The following is a 15,856-nucleotide window of genomic DNA, read 5'->3' as shown; positions in this document are numbered from 1 at the left end:
ACATGCTAGAAAATATCTTTCAAAGAGCCAATACCAGCAATCTTTTCTTTAAACTGGGCCTAAATTACGATTTAGACATGTAGCAGACACCCTTATCGAGTGCAAATGAGAAAGTGAAAAGTCAGTAAAGGCCTGTCCACACCTAGCCTAGTAAACGACCAACTTCCGTGTCGTTCACTGATTAATCTCAATTGATTTATAACATACATATAGGCATAGTGCAGCGCTGTACCATTCTGTGACCAATATCTGATAAAGGAACAAGGCCATGTTGCTTTCTTAATTATATAGACAGAATAAGAAGCTTGTATAATTTTCCTGCAAATATTTATTGGCAGTTTGTCAATGAACAAAAGATGTGGAAGCCAGAATCTGATTCTGCATTCATTAATAAAAAAGATATCCCAATCAACAAAAATGTATCTTTGCAGTATAATAAGCAGTAAATTACAGCAATAAAATAATAGAAATGGTAAAAAATAGAGAAATAAAGGCACTAAAAATACAGTACAACTCAAGTTTAATCAAGCAGTTTTCAAAAACTGGTTCTAAACTAGAATCAAGAAGTGCAAACAAAACCAATCCCCCAACCTCAATATATACGTGGCCTGTGTATTTTGTATTTTTATGCTCAGTGCATATAAGCCCATTGAGGAGAAATAACTTAAAAATCTGGATAGTTTGCCAAAAAGAACAAAAGTCCAACCATTCAAGAACAATCAAATGGAATCCTTAGAAGTGGGAAAAGAAGAAAATGCAACAAAGCATGGTGAGGCAATGCCTTTGAGTACTTGCATGTTATCGCTGTTGGGTGTAACCCTTCCATCTCCATATTTTATTTTGTTAAAATGGAAATTTATATTCCAGAAATGAATGCCCTATTTTATACTTTTTATACAAGAATAGTCAAGCTACAAGCTCAGAATGGATTGTTATATGAACGTTTTCCTATAATGACCTGCCTATATGGGTATGCCAGGTTAAAGGAGCTATAGTCAACTTTTTCTTGAAAAACGGATGCTAAAATAAAAATGTTTCGGAAATATTTTATAAAAAAATAAGCTTCATATAATTTGTTTCTATTCAAAAATGACCACAAAAAGCATAAAATAATGATAGAATAATAATTTTGGCCATTGTCAGACCGACACTTTGTTTACATTCTAGTCTATAGACTAGGATGTAAACAAAGTGTCGGCCCTACAATGAAAAAGTTGACTATAGCTCCTTTAAGTGTTCAATATGGGGTGCAAATGGTTTTGGTGCATACCACATTGGCGTAATATGCAAACTAACTTTCCTGTCTCTCCCACCACTAATAACTATGGAAATAATGCAGAAAGAAAATAATGTTACTTTAATTAAATAAAGTGGTTAAATGTGTGTGCGCTTTATACACATTTAACCTATGAAAATGAGCTTGTGAGTAAGTAACTATTGGAACACAGGTTCTCTCTTCCATTTCCTTAAAAGTAACAGTTGGACAGCAATAATATACACCGCAACTGTGTCAGTCTCTGCTTCACATTGAATGCATGCTCATCAATAGCCAGTCAGGCACTTCGGCAAAAACAGCAGCTAATTAGATCACCCAATAGTGGGGTAATTAGGTGGGCCAAATTAATGTAGATTGTCTAGCTCCCACATGGTGCTGGTTCTTGCTCTGGAATGAGATGAGTCAAGTCCATGAGAGTAATGTAAGGATCTACAGTCTTGAGTGCTGTGCATCCTCAAATACTGTGTGAAAAGCTCTCATCGACAAAGCTGGGTGGAATCCAGTGGAGGAACTGACTACCGAGTGTCACCATTGTCCGATCCTGCGGTCTCATGATCTCTCATCTTATCTTGAGGTCAGTTCTTAAAGGCTCCACAGCGGCTGGCTCGGCAGATGAAGTCTTTGAGCATATTGCCATCTATCTGCCAGAAGGCAGCAGTCTGGGTCACCTCTGTCAAGTGGTTCACACAAAATTTGAAGCAGAAGTCCTCCAGATCCTACATTTCAACAAGGAAAACACAAATAAGCAAGTGGAACTAGCAGCTTGTGTCGCCCTAAAGGCCTGGACTCAAGTCTGGCAATCCCAACTGACTCAAAAAAATCTGTATTTTAATCTCAAAGTGCTGCTGGTGCTTCTCTGGCAGAATACTTTTTTCAAAGATAAATTCTATTAACTTCTACAGGAACACCACTCAATGTCAGTTTTAGAACAAGCGGCCAATCACCAAAGGTGTGTGTGAAATATTTCAGTTGAATCAATCTTACAAGATGTCAAAGAGATCCATGTCTTTTTTTGGTCTGTTTTTACGGTGTCGAGATGATTCGACTTTTGTATATATACCCGTATTTTCCGGACTATAAGGCGCACTTAAAAGCCTTTAATTTTCTCAAAAAACTACAGTGCGCCTTATAGTCCAGTGCGCCTTATATATGGATCATTCATTGACATTGACATTCCCTTTAGCACATCTCCATCTGTTGGATGCATAACGCAACGGTAGCGTCTATTATGTGCGCCTTATAGTCAGGTGCGCCTTATATATGAAAACAGTTCGAAAATAGACCATTCATTGACACAGTGCGCCTTATAGTCCGGTGCGCCTTATAGTCTGGAAAATACGGTATATATTATTTTCTTATTATGTCCATAGTTGATGTACATTGTTATAATCCTTTGTGGTCCATGTGAGGCATTTTGTGAACTCAGAAAATTACAATTTAAATTAAGCAGTTTAATAATCACTTAACAGGTAGAATGGTTTTGTATACTGGCAGAGTGCAGTAACTACGTTCACGAATTTCACTGAAAAATGGGTTTAAAAATGTTACAGCTGATCAGCCAAATGAGATATAGACATACAAGTGATATTACACTGATTTTATATTTGTTATTGAGCTAATTGTTCATCCCCCAATATCATGAAGGCTAATTTGACCTTTGGGCGCCACAAATAAGTCGGTGTGTCCGAAAACGTAGTTACTGCACTCTGCCTTTGTAGGGCAGTGTAGGCATCGGTTCTATTGATTTCCTTTTAAATGTCTACCAGTTCGTTAGAGACTGACCTCTGCATCGTAGCGCACAGCCGCCGAGAGCAAAGAGAAGGCATTCTCCACCGTGATCCCCCTCTTTATGATGTGCTGACACAGACGTTTCAGGTGGTTTTCACAATATGACGTGGCCAGGTCCAGCAGGCCTGAGAGTGACACGGCAGATGCAGTTACATGTACGGTAGGTAGTGTGAGTGAAATAACTGGTTCATGGTAAGCACTGACTAATAATTAGTCAGTTATTGGCCTGCCGGACTACCGCAGTGGTTCCAAAATGGTATCGCTGGTTTTCAATCCTATGGTAATTGATTGCATTCATCATCTGACGTCCTTGTAATTCTAGCTGTCGAATCAGGGACTAGTTCGACCTGGGTCTCTATTGGCGAATACAGCCAACTTACTAGTAGTGACAGAAAGCCAGAGGTATGGGATGTGAAAGGGACTGACCAATGGCATCCTCAGGAGGCAGCTCCACGTTGTCTGTGTAGAGGAACTCCAGGAAGGAGCGATACACCGGATAGGAGAACTGATCTATCTCTATCACCTCCTTCATGTCTTCAGTCCAGTGGGACTGGAACATGGATCTGAAATGCTCACATCTGCAGAAAGACAGGGGCACAGAAATGTTTTGTGTCCATATCGTTTTAAAAAGTAATTTTAACCTTAATCTTTGAATAAGATTTAAAAAGATTGTAAAATGTGTACAAAATGTGCAAACCCCATTTTGTCACTGGTCTAAAGCTGGTTGCACACTGCTGCGTTTTTCGGGCCGAATATCGGACTGAATTTCGGAGCACGCAAATAAAAAAATCAACCTCACGTTATGTCAGTCACGTTTGCACACTGCCGCCCGTTTCGCGCACCACTCGGTCCCTTGCTCTCTCTATCTCTCTCTCTCTCCTTGCCTGAAAAACGCATTTCGCAACGAAAAACGCAGCAGTGTGCAACCACCTTAACAGGTGTTCTGATCTTTTCCCTATATGCGGTTAAAACCCTTACCGGATCTTGAGAATTGCTTTGTGGACGTATATGTATTTGCCATCCACACTGAATTTAAGGTCAGCTGTCTCAGGGCTGTCAAACTCTTTCTTCAGTGACTGGGCCACAGTCAGAAAGTCATCATGCTCTGGAGAGGGAACACACATGCACACATTGGGCGTCATTAATGAGATTTGGTCATAAATTGTAAAAAGGTAGTGTAATAATGCATAATGGCATGGGAGCAAAAGCTCACCGTATCATCAAGCAGAAGTACCACCCCAGCTACAAATTGTTCACACTAGTGTTTATTTTGATAGCAAAATATATATCTTTTAATCTTTTGAAATGTTTTACTTTTATGTTTTAGTTGACTAAATCTACAGTTGATTTTGACGAGGAAAATGTATTTCGGCGGGCATTGATGACGTCATAATGGCTGATTTTACACTTGCATGCTGGAAATAACCGATCTACAAGATCTTGTCTTTTAGTTCTACTGGATCTCTTCGCCACTAGTCCCTGCCCAACATTTTTTAGTTTTTATTTGTTGACTAAATTGTCAATATATTCAGCCTCAGTTTTCATCATCATAGCTTAGTTTTTATTTCGTTTTCGTTTTTTGTCAGTTTTAGTTCACACCCCTACTAAGACCGCGGCCAGGCAAGGAAGCCTACTATAGCATTAATGCAGGGCAGACGTATGTATATCTTGATCTTTTTTTACTTCAGACATTCAGACAAAGAAAAGCTGGAGCAATGCTATGTTATTCCTTACCCATGGAAAGTAGTCTCCACATAACTGAGGGCGTTGCAAAGCAGCCAAACACATCGTCAGTGCAAGTGAAGTGCGTGAGGTGGGGCAGTACGATGGACTGGCCCCTGCACTGGCCCCACATGTACACCTGACCACTCTGTGTCTTAGCAGCTGATGTATGTGTCGAGTGGCAGGCAGCAATCTCCACAATTCTGTCAAGGATACCATAGGCGAGGTGTCAAGTGTTAGGCCTATCACGATCATTACGTTTTACTTAATTATCCCACAAATAACTGTTATGAACGATTTAATTAATTCAAATTTTCCTTAGTTAATTTCTGTTTGGCTTTTAGGCTTTGTAAACAAAACTTGTAAGGGGTAGATGTGACAACTTAAATATACAAAGAAATTACTGAACAATTGATACCAGTAATCAATAATGTACTATGCAAAGAAAAGCCCATATTTATTTATTTATTTCATTCAAAATTAAGCTCATGTGAGCAATCTGCTATTGGCACTATTTATGAAAATGTATGAAAACTTTTCAACATGGTAAAGATTATGACGATTATGCAAAATAATTGCGATTATCTAAAATAATTGCGTTTAGCCGATTATGTAATAATAGCGACAAGCCTAGTCAGTGCGCGTTTGGCAGACTGACAATTGCATATTTGTCCAAAACCGTTTGTTTTGCATTTATCATTTTAAAAATGATTAAAAATAGAGAAAATAGCACGATCTACAAGCACACAAGTTTTGCGCGACAGTCTTGTACGATGATACTTTATGAAAAAAGAAAGGTACAAATCTGAAACTTGGATATACAAGGTTTCTGCATGACAGTGACGATATGTGTATTGAGGTCTTTCTTTCACCTCTCTTTCTCTGTCAGGATTTGGACAGGGCTGAGCTGGTTGCTCTTGTTGCCAGTGCCCAGCTGTCCATATGTGTTGGCACCCCATGCAAACAGCAGCCCTTCATCTGTTAGTGCTAGGGAATGTGCGTAACCAGAGACAATCTGGAGCAAAAGGGTACAGTTAGTCGGTTAACTATCATTTTACTCAGCTGAGACCTTGACAATAGGGTTCCTTAACAGAAGTGATACTGCTAACCTTGATGTATAAGATAGGAACATCACTTTTTACATAATGTATGTATATGAGTGTAATTCCATATGCATATTGTTATACTGTATATAATCTAAAGAAATGTACATTGATACCTGTGTCCTTTGCTTTTGCAACGTGTCTGAGCTGAGCTGTCTGTCTGTCTTGTCTTTTTTTTGTCAATAAAAAATATTATTGAAAAAAAAAAACTATCATTTTACTCACCAAGACATTGAACAAGCCAAAATAAGTCTACTTTAGAACAAAGGAATGTACTTTTTACTTCCCCTTGTAATCATGTTCAATCCTTAACCACATAAGCCTGATTTACTTTCGCTGTCACCGGTGCCACGTGGCAAAAGCAGCTGATCAGCTATTTTCAAAATAGTTGCACACAATAGAGCCACCAGGTTAAAAGTGGTCTTTGTAGGACCATACTATATACATTATGTATTTTGGAGTACCTCCATTCTCACAAAGATGCCAGACCACAATTGAGTTACGGTTAATGTTGATAGAGGTTGTGGTAATGGTAAAATGGCCTCTGAAAGTAAGCTGACTTTTTAATTAAATAGCACAGAAGAACATTTAAACAGTGACAGCGTCTCACCTGTTGCACACAAAAACCTTGTAGGGCCACTAGGCGACATGGAGTGAGTTGATTCCCATTATTGCCCAGTCCAAGTTGGCCATTCCCATTATAACCCCAACCATATACCTGAGAAAACAAAATGAAATGATTCCAGTGTTGATAGCAACAGCCTATCAGCCTTGCCACAAATGAGGCACTCACCTCTCCATTGTCAATCACTGCCAAAGAGGAAGTCTGTCCACAGCTGATACGGACTGACACCTTGTTCTGCAGGCAGTTGGCCACTCTCCTGGGTGTGGGCTGGTTAGCTGTGGAGCCAGAGCCCACCTGACCACAGTTATTGTAGCCCCATGCATACACCTGTTAGAGGGCAGGTTAGGAAGAAAACAAAAACATTAGTTACAGCAAGAGTTAGTTACAGAAAAGTTGTTTTCTCTGTTTTGTATAATGTGAGATGAGATGTATTCTTTTCCATCTACTGTACTGCTAATGGACACCTGACAGTGCAGTCTCTTGCCAATCCAAATATGACAGCTCTACTCCACATGGCAACTCAACTGTTCCTATTGATTTTCTTTTCTTAATTGGAGAAGGTCCTCAGTCCTCCTCACCGCCAGCACTGTAGCCATATAAAGGTGTCTTTGATTATAGACTGGTGACCTAATAAATCTGTAATCTGAAACGTATTTTAATAAATAAAACCTTATTTTAACCAATCCATCTTAGAGATGCACCGAATGTAATATTCTTGGCCCATTCTGAAGTCTGCCTTGCTGATAACACTTATTATTACTAGGCCCTCACATTATTCTATCAGACAGAAGGCAAGTGACGTAAAGTGAAGTAAATATTGCGGAATGTTTTGTTTGTTTCAATAACTATTTCATTTGTTGTTAGTTAATGCACGTACATTTGCTTAAGACTCATCAAACAGTGGCAGATTTTATGATGTGTCATTGCTATTGTCATCCCTGTTGTTTTTTCCTTTCATTTGTCACCAGTAAGTAGCTATGCTCAACTAGGAGAACCAAGTAGTTGGCTGGAATAGGATTTATCTTCAACAAACTACTACTACTTCAGTTCCCACGTTTCAGGAGTAGCCTTTATCAAGGTATACAATTATAAAAACAACATGCACCTTTCAAGACCATTCGGATGGGTGCGCTATCCAAAAATAAGTGAAATTGAAGCAGCACATTTAATCTGTCAAAAAGTTGTGTGTTGAGTAACACAGGCTCTTCTTCAGACTTCTGTCAGAGGAATGAGGAACAAGGGTTCGTCATTCCGCTGTCGACAACATTAGAAATGTTGTTGTTTTTATCTGTTCAGGTCGCTCCACTACTTGCACAATTTAAAGGCCTCATAGCACAGCTTATTATACGTGGGGATAAACAAATGTTGCGATTGGGTTTAGGCTCCAATAACGGTCAGTGGGACAAAGTACTGCTTCACAGAACAGGAATCAGAGCCGAGAACCATAGCTGGATTACCTTAGTTTGGGTTAGGAAGGATTTTGTAACAGCCCTCTCGTAATAGCTTTTCAAACAGCTAAGAACTTTGATGAGTGAGGTATGTGCTGTATAATTCTGTTGTTAGGCCATACAACTTGATTCAGATGCCTTGCTACAATTACAATTTAGGCATTTAGCAGATGCTTTTAATCCAAAGCGACTTACAATAAGCAGGTAATACATCAATATAATAAGCAAGATAATATGTCAGTACATCAACAACAATATAACAATGCATAGGAATATCAATCTAGAAAAAACAATAACATAGGTAGACCACGCACCTAATCAGTAAAAAAACGTTTGTAAAACCTAAGTGCTGTTCCGTTTTCAAGCTGCGTGTCCCGGTGTCCCGACAACCATCTCTAAAACACTAATGTGTCCCGGTTTTCAAAATTCACTACAAAATTGTCCCGGTTTTTGCCAGAATTAAAATAATAGTAACTGCATAGACATTTATCAAGTTCTTTTTTTTCGTGAAAACATGCTCACCTAACCAATCAGAAAACATGAACAAATTCATTGCGTGTCTGAATTCAACGCTGAGGCTGTTTGTCAATCACTCACTGCCTGTATGCAACCCTGCATGTATGTGTGTGTGCACAATTGTTAGAGAATGGCCACGTGCGTGCACGGTAACGTGCGCATTGGTTTTAGGGTCCCGGTTTTAGACAACAGTGGTTCGCGTCCCGGTTTAAGCGGCTGAAAATATGGTCACCCTAATCTAGCTTCATGTATGGTCATTGAGGGAAGGGGGGTGTTACTTTCTCTCACCTCTCCTGTGTCAGTCAAAGCCATAGAGTGGTGAGACCCACAAGCTACCTCTGTGACCTTCTTATTAATCAGGTTGGCTGACACAAGCACAGGAGCCACTCCCTGGTTGGTGGTCCCGTTTCCCAACTGGCTGTAGCCGTTATGGCCCCATGCAAACAGCTCTCCCTCTGAAACATAAAAATGTTTGTTAAAGTCATTCTTCATTGATTAAACCAGGGGTCTTCAACAGGGGGTCCGGGACCCCTAGGGGGTCCTCAGATTCAGAGTTACTACAGGGGGTCCTCCAAATCTTTGAGTGATTTTTATATTAACCACTTGAACCGTAGTGTCCATATTCTGAGAACTTTAGCCAAAAATAGCCGATCTACAAGCTCACAACGCCTTGCAGAGTTTGTAGATAGGCTATTTTCGGCAAAGAGCTTTGGTGTAGCGGGGAAAAGAGCAGACCAAGTAAAGAGTGAAAGGTCAAGTTTATTAACTATTGACGGTTCAAGTGGTTAAATATCTGAAAACAAATTGATATGAATCCAAAATACACTGATGATTGTGCTGTCAACGATTAAACTATATGGAATCTATGAAAAGGTTGTGGGGGTCCCTGCTTCATCTCTCGCTCAATGGTCCTTGGCCTTGGCCGACGTTGAAGACCCCTGGATTAAACCCATTCTGCAGCATGTTGACAATTTCACTGATTGCCCCAAAAGTACTGTTACCTTCAGTGGCCAGCAGGATGTGGGGTCCACTGCCATAGCTCAAGCTGACAACCTTCCTTCCGCTCAGGAAGTCAAGCTTCTTGGGTACAATGGTGCTCAGGGTGTCCCCCGTTCCCAGGCAGTTACTGCAATTCAATCCAAACACATACACCTGCATGCATCGAGATGGGATGAAGATACATAGTTTACAGATAATCATCATCATGTCCAAATGCTGTGACAGCCCCAAAGAAAGTAGATAGGCCACATACACACACACTTATTCACAGACCGTCTGTGAGCAGTGCTAGCAGGCCATTGCATCCCACTATGAAACAACACAGACCCACAGGTAATCGATAAGCATTTTTAGAAATACCAGTAAGTCATATATATCATGCAATTTCTTCCATTTACATGCAAACCAGGAATTCAGAATTAATCTATAAAAGTGAGCAAAAGTTCTCTTGTTTTCCGACCCTCCTTTTGACATTGGACCCTCACCTCGTCATCGCTGTTGATGTAAATGACCTCATTGGCAGATGTTCCAAACACACAGACCTTCCGTATGGAACAAAGCTCCCGGGGCCCCATCAGGCTGAAGAGGGGCCATTTGGTCACATCCACCATGACGTCCTGCTTGTGGTGATGTTTGCAAAGAGGAGGCAGCTCCCTCACACCAAAGGAAGGACAGGGGAGAGGGCTAGGGGGAGGGAATAGGTAGGCAAAATTGCCAGTATCCCCACAGCTTGTTGACAAGGATTGGGGTGAGATAAAAGACAAGATAAAAAAATATGAAATGTTTTTGCCAATACATAATTACTATTAGATAAAAACCAGTACATCAGAGTGAGGAGAAGATGGAACCACTGCTCTTGCAGTAACTCTGGACTGGTCTAGTGTGAAAGTACTAGATGTAAGAAAGTTAACTTGAAAATAAGAAAATTACGATATTTATACGAGTTACAAATCAATCATACCTCTCACATCTCTCATACTTGTTTAACTAAAGAGGTGAGAGCCTCTATGCCAGACAGCTTGACAGCGTGGGAAAGCTGCAAGCCAACTTGATTCAAAACACACCCTGCCTGCAACCCATACAAAACATCTAATAAAGTATTCAATCAATCAATCCATCAATCAAAGCTAAAGATGACCTAACGATGTGATAGGTACAGTAGCAGTTAGTTGGCTAGCGTTATCCATTGTTTAGAAATGCAGTACTCAGCACTGCAAGCGGCCTTGATTGACATCACAACAACAATAAAGTTAAAGTAGAGCGACACGCCAAGCTAAGCTAAAAGAGGCTAAATGCTACTCCTAATCCAATTGTTGGTGGCATTTAATGCGTTAGAGAAGACACGATTTAAGATTGACATTATGAAATAAAACGTTAGATTTCTATTTAAATCCACCTGCTACGAGATGCGTCCTTCTGTGATGTTGACAGCTGTGATCAACCATAACGTTACCGTACTGGCCTGCAGTGCTGCTGCTGCTGCTGGTGAGCTTTCTGACTTTTGATGACGACTGTTTGCGGAAGCGGGGAGAAAAACATCCACGTTACCATGTGATCAAAAGACAAGAATAATCAAAGACCGAAATGAGTTTAGTTGATTTCTCCATGTTTATTTCTAAAAATACAACATAATAGGTATATATATATAGAGAGAGAGATATATGTGTATTTAGTTCAGTTATGCATAATTGCATGTAATACTTCCATATTATGACAGTGTTTTGTCATACTAACTGTATATTTTTTTTCCGATCGCCAAAATAAAAGCCTGGTTCACGAGGCTATACTAACTGTAACTATGGAATATATATTGATTGTTTTGGCTACATCTGGAATAATAGGTGCATCTTGTTTAAAAATAGATCTCTGTTTTATGACAACTGGTTTGGTAATAATATTATCTGTGTAAATCAGTTACTTGACAGGAATGGCGTATTGTTAAGTTACTATGGATTTCTTGGTACCTTTGGCATTCCTGTTACCCCAAAGGAGTATGCAACTGTTATGGGAGCTATTCCTGATGGAATGCTAATGCTCCTTAAAGAGACAGAGAGAACATATAACATATAACATGACATTATTTGATCCTGTAGAAACCCTGGTGGGTAGTGTCTGCCTGTCACCAAATGTAAAAATGCCAACCGGAACATAAGGGCTTTGTTCCAGAGAGACATTACACCTTATGTAATATCCTATTGGTCCAGATTTGTAGATAACTTGAACTGGAAAGTTATTTGGAATCTTCCATACAAATATCTTCTTACCAACAAAGTGAGGGAAATCTCTTTTAAAATGTTACATAGGTACTATCCTACAAGTCACTATCTTCGCAGGTTCAAGAGAGATATTTGTGTTAATTGTTCATTATGTGAAGTATATCCAGAGACAGTGTTGCATTTGTTTTGGAGTTGTGACCACACCAACACATTTTGGAAAGATGTATCTCGTTTTATTGTTGATAATATTGACCCTGACTTTAATCTTTATTGGCAGAATGTGCTGTTTGGCTATGATAGTAATTGTAACAAGAAAAGACATGAGGTATTTATAATTAATTTAATAATAATTCTGGACAAATTTCATATCCATAAGTCTAAATTTAGTCACTCTAAGCCATTATTCATGGTATTTGAGATTGAAGCCAAGCAGTATATTCAAACAATTCGTGACTCAAAAAATAAGAAGGCTGAAAAAACGACTCTTTTGTGTTCACTGTTTAATATTTTCGTTTAGTAATTCCCCCTGGCTATGATTTGTTTTGTATTGATGTATTGATAACTTGTCGTTTGTGTTTGTATTTGTGTTGTACTGTACTGTATTGTCTGTTTTGTATTGTCTTGTATGTCATGATATTTGCATAAAGATTTAATAAAAATAAAAAAATATATATATATATAAATATATTGATTGTTTTGAAACAGCAGGATGTTTTTCAACACCATCCTCTACAATCAGGGTCAGATCGGGTCAGAGTCGTGTTAATGTTTCACCGGGTAGGCCTACCCCTTTTCCTTTTTTTCCTGGAGACTCCTCCTGGGGTAAAGTAAACGTATTTGCTTATCAGAAGGTGGCAAGTCCATGTTAATCATCACCAAGAAGGCAGAGTTTAATCTGAAAGACCTCTCAAAGCCAAAGTTATAATTTATTCTGATACAGGTCCGCAGAGAAGGATAAATTAATGCTTTAGAAAATGGTTGGATATAATGTAAAGACAGTAAAAGTAGACGTACATTAGCCTATTTGAACATGCAGGAACATGAACATTGATTGAGTGCGTGTTGAGATGCTCTGTTTGTCCAAAGGCCCTGGGTTCAAATCCTATCAATCTAGCTAGCCATCGTCAAAGAAAAGGTCGATCCTTTAACTGAGTTCTTGAGAGACAAAAATCCTTTAGATAGCAGATCAACATTTTCAACACAATTTTAAACACAAACCCTTCTTATGGCCCCCCAAGCACAACATATTTTCAGATGGAGGTCTGCGGCCAATACTGTAGGTCTATACATTTGAGTTTTCATGTTGATGACTGATTTCTCCCACTTTTCAGCTACTACCAATAACATGGTATCCAGTCGATTCCAGTGAAATGATGGATTGAAACTGAGGGATAAAGAGAATTCAGTGTTTTATTTACAACCTGAATGTGTCTGATTCTCAACAAAGCCAACAGGGACAAAAATACAGAAGGTCACAGGATTGATTCCTGTGAATCAATTAAGTTTTGAAAAGTTGTTATTTTTAAAAACTTTTAAATACAAATCTTTCTTATGGCCCCAAATAGTTTCAGATTGGGGCCAAATATGTAATCAATTTGGGCGTCCTTGACATGAAGATGTTTTAGAACCATGGTGCTATTTGAAGGAGCTCAGCCATGGCTCAATGGGTAGAGTGACTACTGGGGAACCGGGAGGTTGCAGGTATGAATCCAGGCCCTGGCAATCACTCACGATAATACTGAAAACTGAATTTCCCTTGTGGAATGAAACCATGTTTATGTTATGTGCTCATGATTTCAATTTCATTATATGTGCTTATTACTTCATGAGCTTTCATTAGATTAACATTATTAACTGTTATTACATCATTCGTTCTTAAATTATGAGTTGCTACTAAACCCCATTCATCACTTAGCCTACACATCCAGCCAATCTTCCATCATAATCCTATTTTTTTTTTACATTGCAACTACACAATTTAGAAATCACGACTCATTTGACTTTAAAAGAAAAGTATGAAATGAAGAAAATGTGCACTTATATATCAAAATGCAACTTCACTGGTGCTTCATGAAAGGTGAGCATGTGATTGGAGTTTAAAACTTTAAATATATAGTTGTTACACTCCTGCCGGCTGATATTCAGTATGATCCAAACACCAACAGGGCCAGGAACAGCTTAATACCACCAGCAAACCGGCTGCTGAAATCAAAACAGACTTAAGCTGGCCATACACTACACGATAATCGGGCCCGACTGAATCGGGTAGAATTAAACACTACAGGATCATTTTTTCAGATTATCTGGCCAGAGAATCTAAACGGGCTCACACTAGCCGTTTTGAACAGTCGGGCGCACCGCACGCTACAGGATTCTATTCCGATTGAGTCGGGCCCAAACACAGCAATAATAGATAAATAATTTATATAATGAATACAAAACGTCACTGTTCCGAGAGCTTCGCCTTGCAACACGCGCGCAGACGCACATACAAACAAACACATTATGTTATCCACTCACAAACACACCATTGCCTCACGCAACGAAAAAAAAAAGCTTCAAATGATACTATGACTATGAGTTCACTTTGACGCGTTTCATGTTCATCCATGGATCAACTCTGATCGACTTTCCCCCTCTCTCTCCACTGCTAAAGTCAAGTGCTGCGCGCTGTCTGCTGGTGCTTCCCAGGGTGCCTGATTTATGATTAGTCGTATGACTGTGTTGCGCAGAGAACATATCAGATCTCCAAGATCAAACTGCGTCCCTCCGCGCCACATTGTAGGGTTTGTAGATCAGGCAGTGGGCGTGTAGGCCTACTTGCACTCGTGTGCTGTTCCCACTCCAGTCTGTGACTGACTGGTAGTGACTATTTCTGCTGATATAAAACAAACTCGCGACCATTGAGTTTTAATTCCCATCGCAAGCAATCATGATACAACCTGGGAGGATGGATGTGGATCATTATTTGAAATAATAAGCAGTGTATTTATGTGTATTGCTTTTTTTTTGCGGGGGGGGGGACTAGTTTTCAGTCCCAAATATACTGCAATGCTTTAAAAAGGAAAGGCCTATTATTAGGCCTAGCCTATATCCATTATGTTTCTTTCATGTCCGCTCCAGGTTTATCATTGTCAGTTTTGATAAAGTCATTTTATTTTATAATAGTTAAGGTAACGTGCGCGCATATTTTCTAAACCTGCTGTCTGTTAAAATACGAAACGCCTGGCTATGCGGGGCGCGCTGTGCCCGGAGTAGCCAGGAGTTGTTAACCCAGCTGGTAGATCAAACAACGAGTTGATGATGGCCCATTAATTAAGCTACATGCTGTACCTATGGCCAATTGGAACTTGAAAGGAGTAGAGATTACATAACTGCACCGTGCACGGACCATCAGAGAAAGTGACTGACGTGGGGTGAGCTGCTGTTGTAGGCTGCTTCCTTCCACCACGGACGGTTCAAGTTCAAGACAGGTTCAAGTTCAAGACAGGCACGTGTCTGCTTTTACTTTAGTGGCCATGGCCTAGGCTTTCAATCATGATTTCCCCTGTCTTTAAATTATCGCGGTGTGGGCGGATGGATCAATCAAATATAATCATTAAAAAAAGATCCGAGGGCACGGAGATCCACATCCAATGTCCCAGAGAGAGAGAGAGAGAGAGAGAGAGAGAGAGAGAGAGAGAGAGAGAGAGAGAGAGAGAGAGAGAGAGAGAGAGAGAGAGAGAGAGGACGGTTCTGTCTGGTCCATTTGAAGAACTGTAATCCAGCATTTTGAGGTGGAAACATGGAGAATGCACAGGTGTATCATACATTTGAGAGTGAGAACCATAAGTTTAATGTAACTTAATTGGAGTTGGAGGAGGAGAGCAGAGCTGGAAAGTTATTAGCGAGTCCAGACTTGCACTAATTGGTTTGGCCTAGTTTTACGTCTTTGTTGATTGATTGATTGATTTCGTGTGTGTGTGTGTGTGTGTGTGTGTGTGTGTGTGTGTGTGTGTGTGTGTGTGTGTGTGTGTGTGTGTGTGTGTGTGTGTGTGTGTGTGTGTGTGTGTGTGTGTGTGTGTGTGTGTGTGTGTGTGTGTGTGGAGAGAGAAAAAGAGATAGCTCTGTCACTCAGATGCTCAGAGACTTGCGCGGCTGCTGTAGGCTACCTATTTTCAATC

General features: G+C 39.8%; 1 protein-coding gene across 1 annotated transcript; it reads right to left on the bottom strand.

The window, feature by feature from the left end:
* Positions 1–327: 327 nt before the first annotated feature.
* Positions 328–10,972, bottom strand: LOC308307809 (RCC1 and BTB domain-containing protein 1-like). Its single transcript, XM_080753106.1, has 12 exons — positions 10,874–10,972; positions 9,963–10,206; positions 9,480–9,630; positions 8,767–8,933; positions 6,683–6,841; positions 6,500–6,607; positions 5,659–5,801; positions 4,799–4,989; positions 4,043–4,169; positions 3,491–3,642; positions 3,059–3,189; positions 328–1,992 (listed from the first exon to the last, which is right to left on the bottom strand). Exons 2-12 carry the CDS (start codon positions 10,086–10,088, stop codon positions 1,852–1,854), a joined length of 1,596 nt encoding a protein of 531 aa, XP_080609232.1. The 5' UTR covers positions 10,089–10,206; positions 10,874–10,972; the 3' UTR covers positions 328–1,851.
* Between the last annotated feature and the right edge of the window lie 4,884 nt (positions 10,973–15,856).

This window comes from Nannobrachium achirus (assembly GCF_963921795.1).
Source record: "Nannobrachium achirus genome assembly, chromosome: 22".
Lineage (NCBI taxonomy): Eukaryota > Metazoa > Chordata > Actinopteri > Myctophiformes > Myctophidae > Nannobrachium > Nannobrachium achirus.
Note: the sequence above shows the minus strand (reverse complement) of the source record. Positions and strands in the feature narration are given on the sequence as shown.